The 21,272-nt window shown below is 42.2% G+C and overlaps 1 protein-coding gene across 4 annotated transcripts in view; it reads left to right on the plus strand.

Annotated features, from left to right (window-relative positions):
• Window positions 1–21,272, plus strand: part of LOC109528337 (signal peptide, CUB domain, EGF-like 3) — a 95,190-nt gene that overhangs the window by 5,428 nt on the left and 68,490 nt on the right. For all 4 annotated transcript variants that reach the window (XM_019890765.1, XM_019890766.1, XM_019890767.1 and 1 more), the window contains exon 2: window positions 20,785–20,907. In XM_019890765.1, the coding sequence (XP_019746324.1) occupies window positions 20,785–20,907 (123 nt within the window). The remainder of the gene's footprint in view (window positions 1–20,784; window positions 20,908–21,272) is intronic.

The raw sequence follows: 21,272 nt of genomic DNA on the forward strand, positions 1-21,272 counted from the left end.
ATGGCATGCATATATATATATATATATATATATATATATATATATACAGTACTGTACAAAACTCATCTCTAAAAATATACCTTATATGAACATATGCCTGCAAATACAACACCGCATGTATGGTGATTTGCTGAATTTGACATTTTTTATAGAAAATATAATTTTCTACTATATCAAGCTTTAGGCTTGCCCCTTTGATAGTATAATCCCCCCTCCTCCTCTGACAGCTGATTGGACACTTGTAGCACATAGCTCGGGTCTTCAACATGTGCCCCCCCCCCACCCGCTTTTCCATGACAAAACAGACATGACGACTTTGTCAATATGCCGTGTGGCTGACCATGTGATGGTCTTCAACCGGCCTCCTTTCTTCTCATGAAGAAAACATTGTGACAATGATTCTGCTAATATTGTCTGTTTGTTACCTTGCGGTGATTTTTCAATTCAAAAAGAAACAATCCCCCTGACCTATAAATTAAAATAAAAGCAATGAAAGCAAAATGCCTGCTGGAAAATGTCAATGACAATGTTTTCCTCATTTGGATTCTTTCTGGCTTTCAGGAATTGTAAGCCACAATATTATTTCTCAGTTCAAGCAGATGAGTGCCTAACCTGTACACACCCTTCATCCAAAACAAAGTGCTCTCTTGTGACAAGAAGCTAGTCTTAGTCTGTGTCTGCCTCTGTGTGCAGGGCAGGCATGCAGTGCCTGAGATGGGCCGCGCCTCAGGGCAGCCCTCGGTCACTCGCCGATGATGAATGAGCCGAGGGGATCAATCCGGTGTCACTTTACCCACTCAGCAAACGCACACACAAATCATCTGCTTGCCAAGTGGCGTGCCAAGAGCACTGTACGTGTTGTTACACAGCAGCTCAGAAAGCGCTGAGATGATTATCTTGCCATTACTTGAGTGGCGAACACACTCGACAATACTGTACTGTCCAAGGCCGACGCTGTTTGATTCACAACAAAACTTTGATAAGTGGGTGTGCGCTGAGGACAAGCTCGAGTGTACGCCAGCGATGAGTGATTGTAGAATGGATAGAAATCACTGCACTTCGCAGGCACACATGCTTTTTTGATGCCACAGTTTCAATGAATTTTGCAGTGCGAGCAATGAGCTCCATGTTTGCAGGCACGACCAAGCCTTTTTTGTGTCACTCACTTTTAGCCTAAACACTGGAATGTATAACCACAACATTTTCCACTTTGCCAGCACGGGTTAAAGATGCTGTCCTAAAGCTATCTGACTTACACCGTAATCGAAAATGCCAATTTCATCTCATTCATCACTTGGGCTAATAATCATGTTGCTATTAATTAGCTGCTTATTTAAGTGAAAGAGCGAGCACAGCACCGCTGCGGTTTTTCCGAGGGTATATTTTTAATGTCCCATGTATTCATGTCACCTTATAAGTTTCCACATCATGCTGATGGCACACTGGCTTGTAATAGGTCAACTGGTGTCTTAATCATGGTGAACTCTAATTTATTGGTCTATAACAGGGTTCGGCCACTTAAATGCTGGAGGGGGCCACAAATTATCATCAGTGATACTGGGGCACCACATAGGACTACGCACTTCTTGACCAGACGCATGACAAAATGTTATTTTCATTATGGACAAAGTAGGTGCATATAGGCAAAATACATGCCCTTAATATATTTCATTTTTGATGATACATTTTACAATGCATGTATAAAAGATGTGCTATTCTAACCGAACAACAAAAGGTTTGAAGCAAACAACAACCCCCCCCCCCCAATAAAACTAGTGAATAATAAATTAACATTAAGTGCAATAATTTATTTTGGACAATATTTGCCTCTAACATATGTGCAATTGCGCATGGCTCTCCCCCCCTGATGAGAGCACAGCAAATGTATACAGCCCATTAAAAAAAATAAAATCCGAACTTGCGCTGTATTGACATTTTGCATTGTCATATTCACCTCAAACAAAAAAAAAAATCTTTGGCATGCAGTTTACGGAGCATGAAGAAAAATGCTTCAAAGAAAGACAAAATGGTGATAGCGTTGGGAGCATTTCAGACTGATGTCATCTAATTATTGTCACCATGGAAGACGCCCACGAACGTTTGTTTTACCTTATCTTGACCTTATCTTTAATGTGCCTTTTTGTGCCTAATGTGCCTTAATATTATGTTATACCCTTAGAGGACTTGGTCTCTCTTAATTAATGCTACTGTGGAGTTCCCACATGACTTGGAAGCCCTGGAAAATGTTTGACCAATTTTCCAGTCATGGAAAACACATTGAAAATTAGAAAAAAGTAAAATGTCCTGGAAAAGCTTGAGTTGCCCTGGAAAATTATTTTTCCCCCCTCTGCCGCTCCCTGCCTTGTGGGGAAATGCAAACGGGTTTCACAGATATGTACCTATATTCCTCTTTTCGGCTGCCTTCAATGGGCAACGTTGAGCTGTCGTGCTTTTCTCTTTTTCTTCACCCCACGTAATGCTACCTCGAATCAAATTGCAAACTTCCTTAGAATAGTTCTGTTGCCCAGTGTTTCCATCTAACTTTAGTGCTAGTTTTACAGACTTTTCAGAACCAAATAAGGGTTCATTATTTTTATTATTATTATTATTATTATTATTATTATTATTACTTCAAATGCGAAAACTAGTGACTTTCAACTCAAGAGTGGTGCTGGAGTGCTGTATATCGAATGTGAGCTTTTTCTCCCTGTCTCTGTCTGTCGCCTCTGTTGAGTGACAGTAGCGGGCGTGCCACCACATTTGGTCGTGCGTTCTGAGATGAAACACATCTCTGGTGTCAGTCGACGTGTTGATGACCAACTTGTTGCTCAAGTCGCATGAGTTGTCGCAGCTCCGAGCTGCCTCGCGTCATCAATGCACAAGCTGCGAAGGAGCACACTTTGACTGGCTCGGTCAAGGGTCTTAGCTCGGCAAACGTAGTCGAAGCACCTGCCGCCCCCCTGCTCACTATTTGACAAAATATGTGATGAAATAAAACCCGCCTTGTTCTGCTTTTTAAATCTGTTCCAATGATAAGTTAGCCTGCAAATATTTACCACAAGAGACTTTGAATACTGAAGTTTAGCTTTCTCGAAACGATGTGATTTTGAGAATATTTTCATATTTATTGGGCTCGCTAAAGTTCTTAAAATCCTTCTTGAACTTATATCGAACAAGTGAAGTGCCTCAACACTTAGTTCTTCTTATTACCGGAACATTATGCAACATTTAATATGGTTTACCTTTTCAACCATTTTATACTCATATATTGTTGATGAAAAGCATCACTCAAGTCACTCTTCACTTCATATAGTTTGTATGGTAAAATTGCAAATACTGAAGCCACAATTTATTGAAAAAAAATAAAAATAAATTTATATATATATATATATATATATATATATAGAAAGGTGTATAAATAGATATATATATATATATATATATATATATACACACACACACACACACATTTTGTGTGTTGCAAAATTCCCATTTACTTACGTTGATGGGCGGCCCGGTGGTCCAGTGGTTAGCGCCTCGACCGCACAGTGCAGAGGTACCGGTTTCAATCCCAGTTCCGGCCTCCCTGTGTGGAGTTTGCATGGTTTCCCCGGGCCTGCGTGGGTTTTCTCCGGTACTCCGGTTTCCTCCCACATTCCAAAAACATGCATGGCAGGTTAACGGAACACTTAAATTGTTCCAAGGTGTGAACGTGGTTGCTCGTCTGTGTGTGCCCTGCGATTGCCTGGCAACCGGTGCCCTTAATAGTCTGGATCCTCCACACTTAGTGGATTTGGTGTCATTTTATCATCCTCTTAGGTCACTGTGCTCTACGAACTGACCTTTACTTGTATCGTGTTACTCACACAAATATAAAAACTAAACATGATAGAGCCTTGCAGTCCATTGTCCCCGAATTGTGGAATGCACTTACTGTACTTTTGAAAAAAGAGCTGTCTCTTCAGTGGACATCTTTTGTTTGTTTAGGCTGGCAATTGAGGAGACTAGATTGGTTTTTCTACAATTTGATATTTGTATTTGCCCACCCTAAATGTGTGTGCATGTGCGTGTGTTTTATATATATATATATATATATATATAAAACACACGCACATGCACACACATTTAGGGTGGGCAAATACAAATATCAAATTGTAGAAAAACCAATCTAGTCTCCTCAATTGCCAGCCTAAACAAACAAAAGATGTCCACTGAAGAGACAGCTCTTTTTTCAAAAGTACAGTAAGTGCATTCCACAATTCGGGGACAATGGACTGCAAGGCTCTATCATGTTTAGTTTTTATATTTGTGTGAGTAACACGATACAAGTAAAGGTCAGTTCGTAGAGCACAGTGACCTAAGAGGATGATAAAATGACACCAAATCCACTAAGTGTGGAGGATCCAGACTATTAAGGGCTATGTGAGTGACTGTTAACGTTTTGTACGGCATCCTGAATTGAACAGGGAGCGAACGCAAGTACGACATTGACTGGCGTCAGTGAGGGGGGGGGGGGTGTAGAAACTTCTCAAACTAGCTTGTTTGTTTGTCGAGCTTTAATCTGAACAAGATGTTCTAAATGAGGCCTGGGATGCATTTCTGCACTGTGGCATTGTGTTTGAAATGACAAAAAGTCACTCCCCTGCTTCCATCTTCTTCTCACCCTGTCAGTGGCCTTTGTCCTGCGTGCAGATGCGGTGGCGTGCTGACAGCATCGCTGTCGGTGTCGGCGGAGGATGGAGGTGGTGTTGACGGCTCTCTGTCCCCTCCAGTCTGAAACTCACCTCTCACACCCCCTCTCCCCTCCAACCCCACCAGCGCTTACTGAGGAATCACTGCGCCGCTCCTCAGCCAGCTGCAGCAGATCATTAATCCTCTCAACTGCCCCCCCCTCCCCCCAATCCCGCACCCCCTCTAGCCTCGCTCCACCGCAGAGCCCACATTTGTTTTTTCTGTTACTCACCGATGGGACATGTTGAGGATCTCGAAGAAATATGAGTGGGGCTGTCATCTTCCGAGGCTCTCTTCATCCTCTTTCTCTTGTCACCTGTGGGCTGAATAATGTGGCCGTGTCGCTCTTTGAGCATTGAGGCGGGGAGCGGCTTGGGGGTCAGAGAGGGACGTCATTAGGCTAGTCTTGTTGTGGTCAGTGATGTTTGAAGGGGGTTGGGGTCACAGAGAGCCTTGTTTACAGACTGTGCATGTTTACATTCCTGACGGCGAGCGCCAGCTTTACTGTTGGAAGTGAAAGGAAATGCTTTTATTCTGCTGAGTAATGGAAAATCCAAGCCAATACATCAAGGAGTCCACATAAAAAAAAAGAAAAGAAAAAGCAAAGTTATTTATTTGGTGGGTTCTCACCAGTGCATTCAAGGCATGGAGGGTGGAGGTGGTGGTGGTGGTGGGGGTCATTCGAAATGAATTTGAGGTCCTCAATGGACAAAGGCATGGGAAAAAAGCTGAGCCATCCTCTGGATGTGGGCTCGTTCTGTACCTCTTACAATAGCATGCAGTGGTGGAACAGTAGCATGATGGCACAACTGGAACAAGACCACATTTGTTGCGAAAGAAACGTTGTCAATTTTCTCATAAAACCGCTTATCATTTCACTCCGTGTTAAGAAATTGTCAAAATTCTTCATCTTACTTTTTACTCGACTGTATGTGTCACAACCACAGAGTTGAAGCTTCAATGCAACATTCCTCCTGTTCTTCAATGATCCATCATTGAAAGGGACTACGGCTCTGTGAGCCGCACCATGAAACACTTCATGCGACCTTGTAAACCGATGCTTGTTAATTGTCGCGTCTCACGGTTTTTAAATGAGGTGCTCATTCAGTCACTTCCAGGAGGTTGAACCTTTCATTTCAAAAGTCTGATTCACAACTCACACAGAGAAGCATTCACTTTGTAACTGGCTTTGACAGGAAAAAGAAAAAAACCTAAAAATATCACACTTTTGCTGTAATTGCTATGTTGCCATCTTTATAGTTGGTACCGTAGCTGGCGAAAGTGACCGCCAATGAATGTAATTGCTGTGTGCAGGGGGGGAGAGTGCATGTCGTGTCAGTGAACTCCTGTTGTACGAATATAAAGTGTCCAGCTGGACTAACTGCCACCCTCCAACCATATCAAATAAACTGCACGGGCCAAGGATTTGTTAAGGACATGTGCCACACAAGCTGAAAAATTAAGTTACAAATTAATTTCTTGCCACTCCAGCTCGAGCGTTCTGCGAAATGCTTAGACTGAACAATTCAGTATGGTACATATTTTTCTATCAGCCCTTGCGCTGTGTCATGCCATTCAAAAAATATTTATATCTGTGGACTCCCTTAATTATTGCAAAAAAATATTTTGCATCTGGAAGTGGACTGGGGGTCTGAGCTTCATTAAGACTGCATGGCAAAAAGGAAAAAATGGGCACAAAGGCACAAAAAAACGATTCTTTTAAAACTGCAGAGATGTGGCGAGTTCATTGTCATTGTAACGTAACCTTCAAAGGCTTTTAATGAAGAGGTCCTTTGAGGTTTCCAGCATCTTCATAGATCTTGAGGTTTTGTCATAAATTCACAAACCCTTACATTGATTTCAAATGGGGAATAAGTCACTTAATACAATACAATACAATACAATACATGCTGATTGACTTAAGTCACCTTCCAAAACTGAAAATTCTATAGCCACCATTCAGAAAAAAATGTGTTTATTTGTCTCACTCCCTCTCCTATCAGCTAATAACTGCCCAAAGGCCAATCTTAGCACAGTATTTTTGCACCATGTAAGGAGAACAGTGTCTGTCATTGCCATGGCAACTTCTCTAATTGCCTAAGATTGGTGGACTCGCCAGGCAACCTTTCAAGGTGCAGTAAGTGCTGGCATTCCTGTTGAGAGCTTCAAGACTCTCAAGTGCAATTCTCGATTTGACTTCTACAGCTTTTGAACGTGTCGTTGTGGTGTGTATTCATCTATTCATGTCTATATTTAAAGTTTTTTTAGTCAAGTGCACTTGTAAACTGTTAGATGATTGTGGAGAACAACCAAATTGTCAGTCTGACCCTCTATTGAATCATATGAGTCTTTGAGGCTTTGGCAGCAGCTGCATCTGGAGGAGCACCAGGAGGTCACAAAACATCAAACGCTGTACAGTCATTCAGGGTGACACCATGCTGCCTTCAGTGTTTGGTCGCAAATTGACCTGCAGGCAATTACCACAGGCGCCACACTGCGGGTTGTCCGAGATTATTTTTTTCTTTCTCTCCCCTGAAGTAAATCTCTCTGAATCGCCATCAACACATCCTAAAGCCAGTGTGTCTGAACATGTTGAAATGCTCCTGTTCTGATATCACCACCAAAGTCACGAGAGAGCTAAATGTGCTGACCTGGCACTAACGCTTCTAGTGAGAGGAACCGGATAGCTGGTTGAAAAAGGTGCGAGAGCAGAGGATGGAAGATGAACTGTGAACCCAGCTATGCATAATCCTTGACAGCTTGGTCATGGTTGCACGTGTGAATATATATCTCGGATGCGTAGTTAAACTGAGCAGATGTGTACTCATGATGTTGAATTAAACACTTCCTTTTGGTTTTAGTGCTGATGATTTTATTTCAAGGCCACTCATCCATTCACCTGTTTTTTTTAATTTTCTTTAAACAAGGTAAAAGCACAGTTTAGATGACAAGTAATGCTTTTTTGGTCGATTAACACAGTCAACTCTAAAATTGAACTGGGATATTCTTTATTTTTTCTTCATGGTTGGTGGACATAAGCAGGGAGGGCTGAGGCGTTTGAAGCAGTGATCACAGTTTTCTTGAACGCAAAGGATCAGTCAGTGGTCATGATTCCTCAACATTTAGAGTGTGTGAAGGATGAGTGTAAATATCCCGAATGGAAGCAGTTGATATTTTTATTCACAAGGCTGGCTGGACAGCCAACAGTGTGGCCCTTCATTAGCTCAAGGCAATCGAGACTAGAGTGGGGTGGGGTGGCGCGAGATGCTAAATTTTGTGTCCGTGTTGACGTCTGCATTTAATCAAACCATTTTTGGGCATGGTCAATCTACCCCATTTTGAAGATACACAGCCAGGCATGGTTCATGTCCTCTTCCTGTGTATCCAATTTCATTCGTTGGGTAAGTGACTAGAAGCACAGTTGATAAGTTGCGCATGGTGTACTGTAAACATTCTTTAGCACGTTTTTTTTTTTTTGTTTGTTTGTTTTTTTTCGTTTTTTTTGTAGGTTGTCACAGTAGAGCATCAGAAATGACCCCCTTTATTTAAATATAAATGGACGACATGGCTGCATGGATGGGAAAAAAAATCCCAAAAATGCATTACCATTCCATTTAGGTAAGAAATGGGCTGACTCAATAGATGATGATGCATCAGGACTTTTTCTGGCCTCCTCTTTAAAGACACAGAAATGGCAGCTTTTGACTGTCATTGAGAAACAACCCTACCTACCATTGCAGCTCTTAAAGAGATGTCATAATGTAATGCAGTTTTATCAGAACTGGAATAGATTTCAAGAAAGTCAACGAAAAGCACTGAAGAGTTTTCTTGACATGAAGGTTGTTTTACCCCAATTGACTCCTGCACGAGAAAGGGGTTGCTTGTTCAGATATAACTCTTTAGTTTACTTTTCCACTTATTGATTTGAATGTTGTGACAGACACAACATTCATCCAATCGAAATTTTTTCCATCAGCTCTTTCCCTGATATGTTTGAGAAACGCATTCAAACTGTTTGGCATGGTTATAAATGGATTCCAATTGTTGGTCTATTCCCGTTTTCCTAACGTAATTATCTTGACATTACCTCCATCGTTGGATGACCACAAGCCTAAGCAACGTGTAAGTGTGGCGCTGGGATGGGTAATTACAGTTCTTGTTCTCAAGTAATTATATGCAGCAAGGCGAACCTGAGAACACCTTGCATGGAGTTGATCTCCCCCCTTACTCCCCCGCTGCAAGAAACTCATGGAAATGGACACTAGTGTCTAATATACTGCACTGTTTGCAGCTGGTCCTTATTTCATGAGCAAAGCTATACCCATGCCATGTCCTGTGTGTGTGTTTTTGTTTCTGCACCAGCTGGAGTGGAGGGCATTAATCTTCAGCGGCGCACCTGTGTCTGCTTTTCTAATCAAGCTCTGTCTTGTATTTAAGGACTGCCAAGCTGCCGAATTCTCGGTTGGATTATTGACCTTGCTCGCTGTTGCCTCAATTGATATTTCTAGACCTTTTGCTCATGTTCGTAGTCACTCTTGTTGGCTTAGATTCGCATTTGCTAAGTTATTCTTTGCCAAGCGTTTATCTTTTGATTTTGTTACGGGTATTGGAACTCTTGCCATTTCGTTAATTAGTGAATTTCAGTTTATTCTTTTACCTTGCCTTTTGCAACTTTTTGTTAATATCGTACTTTTTTGGCTCTTTCTTGCCACTCGGGTCTTCCTTCCCTGAATTTATTGCAGAGTTACGTCAGGTGTCCCACCACGCAGTTCAGGGAAGAGAGGCCGGAGGTCGGTTATTAGCTTGGAGTCACGGTCGTCAATCGGTAGCTGACTACTCCAGGCCGGAGGTCGGTTATTACATTGTAGTCACGGTTGGCAATCGGTAGCTGACTCTTCCATTGCTTTTCACATTCTGGCCACAGAGAATGGATTTGCTGACTTTGCTTTACGTAGCTCATTGCTCTGGCGATTAGGTTAGACAATCGCATGAGGGAGAGCTACCGGGAACGCGGGTTTGAATAGTCCAGAGCATCGATCGTTACCCTCAGTGTTGACCGATGGATCCTGGGAAGACACGATCTTCCAACCAGAGACCGCCGAATTTCAGAGGAGCATCAAAGAGACACTGATGAACCCATGCAGTTAGGTGGAGGGCGACTTCAGCCCGAGGAGAGGAGGAGGCGTTCCAGACTGGATCCTGCTTCTACTGCGGTCTACTGGGTCATCAGGAGGCCACTTGTCCGACGAGACCATTGCGATCACCCCGTGTGTCTACTCAACTTGGTCTTCATAAATCAAGCACCAAGGGACTTAACTCCGGTACAGAAAAGATCCATGAGATCAGCCCAGGTTCTTCTACGTCCTGTCAGGTTTCAAGCCATCCTTCTAACTCCAAGAGACTCGAATTGTCAGGGGAGGTATCTATATCCATCCAGGAATTCCAGAAAGAGTTGCTACCTCCTCACCTTATGATTGCACTATGGAACTTCTTTCCAACACTATTCTTCCTAGTTCCCTTTTGTATTGCAACCAGAGCATGAAGCACTGAAGGAGTGTATCTCCAGTGACTTCGCCGCAGGATTTACTCATCCATCCCTGGTCAACCAGAGACTCCAACCCTGTGCTTTCTTCTCCCGAAGACTCAGCCTGCCGAAGCCAATTATGATGTGGGTAACCGTGAATGGTGTCACTGGCTCGAGTGAGCCGAGGAAGCTTTCACAGTATTCACTGACCACAAGAACCTGGCCGACATTCGGTCAGCAAAACGGTTGAACTCATGACAGGCACGATAGGCTCTGCTATTCAACCACTTTAACTTTAATTTCACGCTGACCTATCACAAGGGTTCCCGTAATCAAAAGCTTGATGCTCTCTCCCGACTTCACGATCCGGCTGTGGAAGAAGCCAGATTAGGCTATCTTGCCTGGCCAGTGCATAGTGGGTATGCTACAGTGGGTGATTGAGCAACAGATCATGGAGGCTAAAACAAACACACCAGTTCCTGAGAGATGTCCTGCCAACTGTTTATTTGTACCAGAAGTGTTTCGTTCTGAGGTATTAGAGCGAGGGCATGTCTCTAAAGTCACATGCCATCCGGGAATCAACTATACACTATCCCTGATAAATCAACAATTTTGGTGGCCCTACATCAAGAAAGATATCACAGACTTTCTTGGGGCCTGCTTGGCTTGTGTCTGTGGCAAACCTTCATGCCGACCTTCGGCTGAATTGCTTCGGCCGTTGCCTGTGCAGTCTCGTCCATGGTCACAAAACTCTTTGGACTTTATAACTGGCTTACATGTTTCCAGAGGAAAGTCAGTCATATTTATTGTAATAGACCGATTTTCCAAACTCACCCATTTCCTGGCCCTGTCCAAACTTCCGTCATCTCTGGATCCCATTCAGCTGCTCATCCGCCATGTGTTCTGCCTCCGTGATCTACCTTTCGTCATTATGTCGGATCGAAGAGCCCAGTTGTCCCGAAGAATTTTTGCAAAGCCCTACACGGCGAGCCTGTCATCGGGGTATTACCCTCACAAATGGTCAAAGATTCCAGGACCCGGAAATGGCCCTCTGCTGTGTTTGACTCTACCAACTTACATCATGGGCCAACCAGCTATCATGGCTCAAATATGCCCACAACAGCCTTGTCTCGTCTGCCACAGGTTGGTCCCCATTTACGGCCGCGTACGGTTATCAACCCCCTCTGTTTCCCTCTCAGAAAGGTCAAGTGGACATTCCCTCTCTACAGCTCAATTTTAAGCGGGCCCATCATGTCTGGAGGGAAACCTGAGCAGCCGTGTCATGCACCGCTGAGTGCAATCAGTTGATTGCAGATAACCAACGCCGCCCAGCAGCCAATTACCTTCCTGGACAAAAGGTATGGTTCTCCACACGGGATCTGCATCTCGGGTGCAACTCACGCAAATTAGGACCAAGATTCATCGGACCTTTTGACTTGGAAGCGATTGTGAACCTTGTTGCTGTCAAGCCCAGCCTTCCACTTACCCTCAAGGTCGATCCTGTCTTCCATGTACCGCTGCTCAGGCCCTTGGAGTCCAGAGCTCTGGTAGTCCCCGCCCACTCCTCCACCTCCTCCTCGTATTGTTGACGGAGACCCTGTTTGCGTGGTCAAAGCAATATTGGATTCCAGACACCGAGGCAGAGGTGTGCACTATTTGGTCGACTGGGAAGGCTATGATCCGGAAGACCGTCAATGGGTCCCCCGCTCCTGGATCCTGGATCCACCCTTCCTCCAAGACTTCCATAACGCTCATCCATCCAAGCCAGGTAGTCCGCCAAGGGGTGTCCATTGAGGGGGTGTAGGGGGAAGGGGTACTGTCATTTCCTGTGTGTATTTGTTTTGTTTCAGCACCAGCTGGAGTGGAGGGTGTTCCTCTTCAGTGGCACACCTGTGTGTGGTTTTCTAATCAAGCCTTGTCTTGTATTTAAGGACTGTCAAGCAGTCAAGTTCTTTGTCGGATTATTGACCTTGCTCGCTATTTTGCCTCAGGCGATATTTTCTGGACCTTTTGCTCATGTTCAAAATCAGTCTTGTCGGCTTACATTCACATTTGGTAAGTTATTATTTGCCAAGTGTTTATCTATTGATTTTGTTACATATATTGGGACTCTTGCCATTTCATTTATTAGTTAATCTTGGTTTCTTCTTTTGCCTTGCCTTTTGCAAGCGCTTTTTGTTCATGTCATGCTTCTTCTGGCACTTTGTTGCCAGCGATTTGTTTGTATTTTGTCGCGTCTTCGTTTTCTGTAAATAAATATTTTTGTTACATATTTTATCTCTGTCTCCCATCTGTGGGATCCAAACACCAATTGGTTAGTTCCCGAACCTTGTCAAGCCAAGGGTATCCCAGCATCTCTAAGTCTATCTTTGACCTGAAGGAGAGGTGATGAGGGAGAGTTGGGGGTAGTAGGTTGTGTATTGGATGCAGGCAGGATTGGTGCAAAGCAAGCAGCACTGGTCTCAGCATTCAAAGTAAACACTACCCTATGTTTGAACTGCACACCTTCAACCCTACAATTCTCCCACACACTCGCACTCTCCCTTCCGCGTCCTATTCCTGCTAACACCCCCACTAGTCCACCTTGCTAAACATGCTTCTCACCCCAGCCCTTTTAATTAATCAGGGAGGAATAGCAACTCTGACAAGGTCTCACCTCCGTAGCGAGCAGCTCATAACAGGAAGCTCAGACTTGCACGTGGCAATAAGAATGGCTGGGAGGGTTGTTTCAAAAATGTATTCTGATTCAAATTACCTATTGGAAAATGTAGTTAGTAACATAAGACGACCATCATGATAACATAATGTAACTTGATTACTTTTCGATTATGTACTTTAATACTAAGTATGAATTTTTTTTTTTTAAAAACACCACCGACAACTACAAAAAAATTGTGAGTGGTTCTCAGAAAGTGAGGTTCAGGAGTGTGACACGAGTGCCCAAAAATAAACTTGTTCAAAACCAGGTCAAAATGATATATACTTTAAGTTAAGCCTTCCTGCAGTGTTCTCTGAATAAATAATGATAGTTCACTCATCCCTTTGTTCGCAAGAGATTGTTGAATGCCATGGTACTCCATTGTTTCTTATTTGAGCGCTTGGTATTTGAACACCAAGCACTCAGTGGTATTAAATATTTTTTTACACTTGAACATCTTCACTACCTTTACATCCAGTTGAAAACCTGGGACGACTGACCAATTGTATTTTGAAAATTAACTCTGTCCGTCATTTACGCAGTGCTACTTTGGAGGCACAGGAGCTACCTTCCAATGATCCGGGCCATCCAGTTGGACCACACTTTACTAGAGCCACCCATATAGATTTGCCTGGTCTAGGTTATGGAGTTAGGGAGCAAGAACACCTGGAATTTAAATCCAAAGCAGAGGAACTATGACGCAGACATGCTAAGCACTTGTTCACCATTCTGATAGATAGATATAGATAACTTTACCTCGTGAGGCAAATTAGATGTGCTAGCTTCATGACAGAGGTTTTTCACACCTTTCCACATGACCAGTGTTATAAAAAGTAAAAAGTAAAAAAGAGAAGTTCTCCTCATGCCCTGTCTCACACAAAACATTTACGACCTGCAGCTGTAACAAAGCACTTCACAGAACATTTAACATAAAATATCAGTGACACAAAGAATACGTAATGTAAAACATTGACGATAATACAATCCGAATAACTATTCCGAGATACGGCTTGTTTTTTGAAGCGGTTATAGATGAAAGAGGAGAGAATTGGTCTCCTTTCGCCAGCGGATCAGAGACGCCATGATCAAAGCATGCATGATGTCACATATGCCTCCTACAAACTAAGATTGAAAGCAAATAAAATAAAATAATAAGTATGTGTAAGTAGTAACAGAAACAGAATAGAAAATTTTACATCTTGGTGACAGACTTAGATTTATTCATTTTTCAATTTTCTCCACCAAAAAAAAAAAAAAAAAAAAGGAGCCTCATGTTGTTGTTGTTTTGACTTTTTAGTTCAACATAAATAGTGAGAGTATTTTCAAGTTCTTATTGCCCCTTATTCTGAATTTATCTAAAACCAAAAAATTATATTTCAATTTTTGTCATTCAACCACTCAACCACGGAATGCTTTTATTTTAAAACACCATTTAAAGTGCAACCGCCACCAATCTAAATTTAGAACGATATAACAACTAAAAATATGGGCACTCGAGAGTTAATTCAAAGCAAGTGACACAGAAGCGCAAGCCGCCACTCTGCCAAATTAGCAGCAACTTTGATTTCACATAATTTCACATTGCTCCTCTGTACTTATTAAATTGTTTATATGGCCTTGAATGCACTGCTATTTGTTTTTGACTAGAAATTGAGATTTATCCATTAATTATTTGTTTGAATAAAATTACACGGAAGGGAAAATTTCAGCCGAGTTTTGCCCCCCACCTCCTCCCCAGAGCTCACGGCAATAACTGAAATGTGAAATTTGAAAATTAATGGATAATAGTCCTCATTTTGTAACCTTTTTAAATATAATTTTGGTTTACGCATTTAGGACACATGGGGTGTAAACCTTTCATTGGGTCAGTTCAATTTGTGGAACATTGATTTCAAATTAATCAAATGGCACATTTGACATCCGACATGTTGCACGTCACATCCAGTTCCTTCAAACGGAAAGCTAATTTGTCTTAAATGTGCAGAAATAAGTAAAGCTTTGGCATCCTCATGGAAAATAAGCCGTCCTTTGGAGGAAACTATTTCAACTGAATATGATTGGGTTTTTCCCCAACAGCCCTTTCTCCTTTTTGTTTTTTTTTCTGGTGTGTGTTTTGACTTTGTTTATTCGGCCTTGTCCTAGTGCATTGGCTTCATCCTCCTCTGGCCTAAGTTGTTCCCAACAAGTATGATTCCTCAACACAAAAGAATGAAAGAAACTCACTGGGAAAACCCAATCTTTTAATCTTGGGCATGAGTCAATTACCAGAGCGGCATTACTGAGCATGCGGCAATGTTGGTTTCAGACTGCACCAAAGGATGTATTGACTCTGACATGTTTATTTCCTTGCCAAAGAAATTTAGAGCATATGCAACTTTTGTTGTCCAGTGGAATTCTCTTTCGTTCATGGGTACGTGCAAACAATAACTTGTGAGACGATGATCGAAGTTCGTGCGACTGGCATTACAGTGTTTATTTCCATTTGTGCAGCAAACACCAAAGGCAACAGGGTGGTCAAATGTTCACTTGGCTTCCCACCCAGCTCATTTTGGTCATTTTCATGTCACTGCAAAAAATGTTTAGTGTTTTGGCTGGTGGTTGGCATTTCCTTTGGTGACAGATTAAAAAAATGATGCGGCTGTAATACAAATTTCCCATTTGTCATTGATTAGAGGGGGACTTTTTTGATGACTTGCACATAGTCCCATATTCAACCGGTTTGGGTGGTTTCATCAAATACTAAAGTCCAAACTATGTCGGCAGTCCGGTACGTTCCATAGAATGTTGGAGGACTGTCACAGCCGCACTCAATCTACTTTCTTCTGTTTTTACTTCTTCGAATGTTTCAGTACAAGCCAAAGGGGCGCATCGCAGCAAACGTGGAAAGATATTCTAAATGCAATTGCTCCGCCGGAAACAAGAAGATACAGTACTTGTGCGTTTCTGTCATAATGAACACAGGCAGTGATACCTGATGAAAAATATGGACAGCAAAGAAATTGGATTGAAAAAGATCTTTCTGAGCTGATTATTCCCCTCCTAAATCCTTGGTGGTCATTTGATAGTGTTCGAAAATCGAGACGTATAATATGCAACAAAAAGGCCAAGAATGGATTTTAACCTCGATTACTGTTACGGAGCTGCCTCTGTTTGACCTTGCGAGAGTCGGAGCATAAAAAGTCTTCACTGGCGCCGACAAACATGACAATTACAGTAATGAATACATTCCACATTAAAAACAAGACTTCCTCATGTGGTTTCTTTTTTTTTTTCTGGGAAGGCAGATGACTAAAGACCAAGGCTACACCACAGGAGATGTCTTATTGTTTTCACATAATATAAATCAATAGTGCATCCGGGGGAGCTTCTGCATTGCTCAAATGCCCGAAGGAAACTTGGCAGGAGGGGAGCCACGACCACCCCGACTGCATACGGGATTCCATTTTGCACAGCGCTTTAAAATCCTTTTTAGACAAGAAAATATTGAGGGCGGGAACGCGTCACCAACTTAAACGCTGTATATTGTTACACTGTCATTCTGGCCTAACAGTCAATCGTTTCATCTGCGAAATAATCAGGTGATTCATCTCTACTGTCATCAGTCTTTTGACAGTGGTCTCCCTTTTATATTTTGACCTCGGAGCTGGATGTTCTTGCTGAAGTAAAACCAAGTTGAGTAAACTTTCATAGAACATAATTTGCTGATGTTGTTCCTCCCATTACAGTCGCAACCAAATGCATCGCGGATCTGCTCCAGTTTATGATTATGATCGTGCGAGCATTCTGCATTGCTGCAAAGGGCTCGTCTCCACAGCAGACCTTGTGTCGTCCAGGAAAAGGCAATGTGCTAAGCGTGAGGGTTTATGTTGCAGGTCATTTCCCAGTGGGATCAGCCGGCTCCTGCAGAGGGCTTGTGATAAGAGTGGATATTGGAACCTATGTAAACTGCCCTTCCCCTGTGTGCCGAGGGGTAATCCTAAACACCTGGGCTAGTTCGCTAGGATTTGGCTGGATTAGGGGTTCCGTAAAGGCAGACCTGACCGCGCATCTGATTGAATTTGTTTTCATGCTTATCTTTTCACATTCTCACCCGAATTACTCAGACTGTAGAAATTTACAATTTAAACGGAACATTTCAGTTAAAGGCCCTAAAGATGTCAGAACTGTGTTATCCTTCAAATGTGTCAGCCGCTGTTTACTTAGTATACAGCCTTCTTAGCAAACAAACAAACATGTCATTACATTTACTTGCTTATGGGGACCGCCATTTTTAGCTCTTTGAGTGTGAATTAAGACGTGATATCTGCTCAGCAATTCCTGCCTGCTTCATTTGGGTCTGGATTTCTTCACGACACTTTGTCTGTTAGCCGGCCTGCTGCATGTTTTCCATCCCAGCCGTGGTGTACACAGGATTAAATGACTAAAACCATCACTCTCAACACCGTCTCAGCCTACCATTCAATATCCCGTATTATTGACCCTTGCCCTTGACGCCATTTTACCCGCAATGCTTAATTTCTGGAACTATATTCGAGCGCCCACAAGCAAAAAGAAAACACGAAGAGAAGTCTGAGCCACTTTTTACGTTATCGGTCATCGGTCTACTTATGTCTTGTTTTGTGAAAAAGGTCCCTATTAGGACACCTCTTCATTACATCGATACATTGCAAGCAGTTGTGTGAAGTTGATACGTGCAAAAGTGGAGTTGGTTGGAGGGAAAGACGACGGGAAAACATCGATTCCTCGCCTAGCGTCTTACAATTATTTCGTGTCTGGACGGTGAAGGACGTTTGCTGCCTTCAATTCAGCGATCATTGTCTTGTGGGAGCAGAGGTACTGCATGTTGCTTTTGGTTGACACAGTTCATGAATCACTAATAGTGTAAAAAGTCATTCATTAAATTGTTTGTGTCCAATATATGTATTCCTACGCAATAAACAGATTAACGTTGAATGGCAATGTGGAATAAAACTTGAATGTGTATGCAAATAGGTAAGCGTCATTTTGAAATCAAAGGTATATTTTATGAACCACTGAACATGAAAAGAAAAAAGTACCTCATGTAAAGTGATATATGTTTTGTTTTGATGGTTTGAAGTGGTCATGTTGAAGATTTACCAGACGTTGCGCTCGTCTTCTTACACTCAACTCCTTAGTTTTTTTTTTTTTTTACACTCACTGACGTAGCGGAAGGAATAATTTCTTTTCTCGAGTGACTCTAGTAACCGTAAACTGCACAGGTGTCCCCCGTTGTTGTGGCTTGTGAACATAAAAGGGATTTATTTAGCAACTATTTTTCCGCTGTTGTCACTGTGCGCCCTTGGCAGCGCGCCCTCGAACGTGGACGCCTTTGCACGCGTGACGTCAGCGTAGAAGAGTCTCCTTGTGCTTCAACGTCACTTCCAATCTGCGGCTGAAAAGTATTTTGCCGAACACGTCGCTGCCTTATCATTGAGTGAAATATCCCATTTAGTTCCATGAATGCAAAATTAATCACAGTATTGTGTTTTTACTAGTGCTGGCATGTACGATGTAGTCTTGCTTTAAACATGTCTGCGTTTAGTTTCCCTTTAGATTAGTGATGCAGGTGTCTAATTGGTTTGTCTGGGTTTTTACAATCCAACTGCTGTTTGCAAGTTTATGTGTGTGTGTGTGTGTGTGTGTGTGTGTGTGTGTGTGTGTGTGTGTGTGTGTGTGTGTGTGTGTTTTTAATTTGCTCATGGGCTGTAGTTGATTGTGGTCTTTGGTCCAGTCTTAAAAAAATCGGAACATAAAACACCTTCAGTGAATGGATTTGACCATGCATGCTAAATGCCCACACACGTACACGTTAATTGCTGGCTCATTGAACTGTGAATGCTGTGTCAACTCATGAATTTTAAGGACCACATCTCAATGACATCATTTGCACTACATTAGCTTTTGAGATTAGCAGCAGTTGACATCATCCAGCCTTGACGATTTATATTTTTGGTTGTCGTTCTTGTCGTTGTTATCGTCACAAATTAAAATAGAGTTAGAACATCCTTTCCATTGTACATTTTCAGTATTGTGTAAATATGTACTTTGGTGAAATGATCTTCATTATTTTCATTCAACGGTTTGCCCTTAAAAAAATAAAATACATTCAATTTTCGTGTTTCTATTAACCTGTTACATGATGAGCTTTACCAATGACCAGTGAAAAGTTAATCTGACATGAATGACCAATCACAAAGTCTGTTGGGTTTACATTGAAAACAAGTATGGACATTGATTGCATACAGTCAAATCATGTTTGACCATGATGAATATTGCAAAAAATAGAATCATAGCCATGTTGATGAGACATTTATTTTAATGCGCGCAACTCATGTCCATTTTTAAATGCCAATCCAACAGACTCTTAATTTTCAGTGAGGCTGCTTAATGTGGCACCAAACAAAGTCTCGATGAAGATTGTATTTGAGCTATGTGGTTTATAGTGCTGGTTATGAAGATTGTTAATCTGATACAGCGGATGTAAAAAGACGACACAAAATGTCGTTTTCTTCCGATATAAGAAAATCAAACCAAGATCAATCATTTCAATTTTTTTCCCCCATGAATGTAACCCATTGTGTAACCTGCACAGCTCAAGATACATTAAAAGAAAAAAGTATTTTCAAGAGAGGAAGTAAAACTAAACAACTGAAATGATATGCTCGCCCAAGTTTGCACACCTTCTCATAACGAGGATATGGCTCTGTTGAGATTTAACCAATGGCATTCCAACTCTTGCTTAATGAGAGTCAGCATACTCCGGCCACAATTTCAAGTGCCTCTATTTATTTATTTTTTGCTTTCAAACTGAAGCCTGGAGTTTTTTCTGCCAGAATGGACGAACTGTTCATAACTCCCTCCACCTCGTCTATGGCCCCACGTCCAAAACAGCCCGGAAACATAACGCTGCCATCACCATATTTTCACTGTACATGTACTGTTCTTTTGGTGATGAGCATTGTTTTGCTTGCACCAAACATATTGTGGGGGGAATTAGGGCCAAATAGCTCAACTTTGGTTTCATTGTACCATAACAAAATCTTCTAAATATCTGTGTGTTATGGGCCAGTGAAACCAAGGGTGAACTCGCTCATCATCCAAAGACCACCATTCCTACAGTGGAGCATATACTCATGCCAGCATGATGTTTTGGGGCTTTTTGAATTCAGATGGATGTGGGGCCTTAGAATGGGTGGAGGGAATTAATTAATGGATAAAAACAAAAATAGTCAGTAAGGCTAACTTGAGCATCTTAAATGTATTTTAGGTTAATTGGGGGTGCCAGGTGTGTTCTGACTTCCATTTAATGTGAGTTTGAATGTGAATGGTTAATTGTGAGCACAGCCGCATCCCGGTTATTACAGTGCGCACACTCAGTTGCTCATTTTTACATCCCTCTTGAAAAGATACAAAAAAACAATCTGTTGAGTTATACAGGTTATATGTCACATTAACGGTGGAGAAAGTTATAAAATGATTAATCATGATCTGATGTTTACATTTTTCATGTCACAAATAGTTGGCATTTGAACACGGGTGTGTCGACTTTTTCTATCCACACGTTAAGAAGGCGAAGATGTTAAATTACCTGACAGTTGTTCAAAGAAAAGTAACGCTGACCTGCTTTCTGCGTTAAAGAAGCTTTTGAAAGCAGTTTCGAGTTCCATCAATAAATGTATATTGATGCTTTGTCCATTTCAGTTGCGCTCTTTGCTTTACGTTTTACTCGTGAAAATCATTTGAGGGTTCCATGGATTTTCTTTTCTGTGGCAAGATCGACTCACCAAGCGCTTTCTTTCTTTCTTCCTAGATGTGGACGAGTGTGCAGAGGCGCTTGACAACTGCAGCATCGACGCCATCTGCCAGAACACACTGAAATCCTACAAGTGCATCTGCAAGTCGGGCTATAAAGGAGACGGCAAACATTGTGAAGGTAAAGGACTCTGAATGAACGAGTTCATTTTTCGCACGTGGTTTGTAGGTACAACATTCGGTGGTTCCCTTTGGGACCGTGGAGAGAGCAGTTACTGTCAAAGGCATACATCTAATGTCAATCACTCAGCATTAGCGTGAGAGCAAAGAGAAGCCAGGGAGTGAGAAGTGGACGCAGGATGAGAAAAGCCAGTTGCCGAGTTCTCCTTTATGACAAGGCGAAATGAAGCAGTAAATTTCCGATACACATGCTGGAGCGAATTAAGACTGCGGCTGAAATAGCAGCCAGAGGCACAGCCAAGCAGTCGGGGTAATTTCCAGCAGGGGTTCTGAAGACATTGCCCCCCCCCCCCCGCCCCCTCCCCA

Source organism: Hippocampus comes, unplaced genomic scaffold (genome assembly GCF_001891065.2).
Source record: "Hippocampus comes isolate QL1 unplaced genomic scaffold, H_comes_QL1_v1.1 scaffold174, whole genome shotgun sequence".
Lineage (NCBI taxonomy): Eukaryota > Metazoa > Chordata > Actinopteri > Syngnathiformes > Syngnathidae > Hippocampus > Hippocampus comes.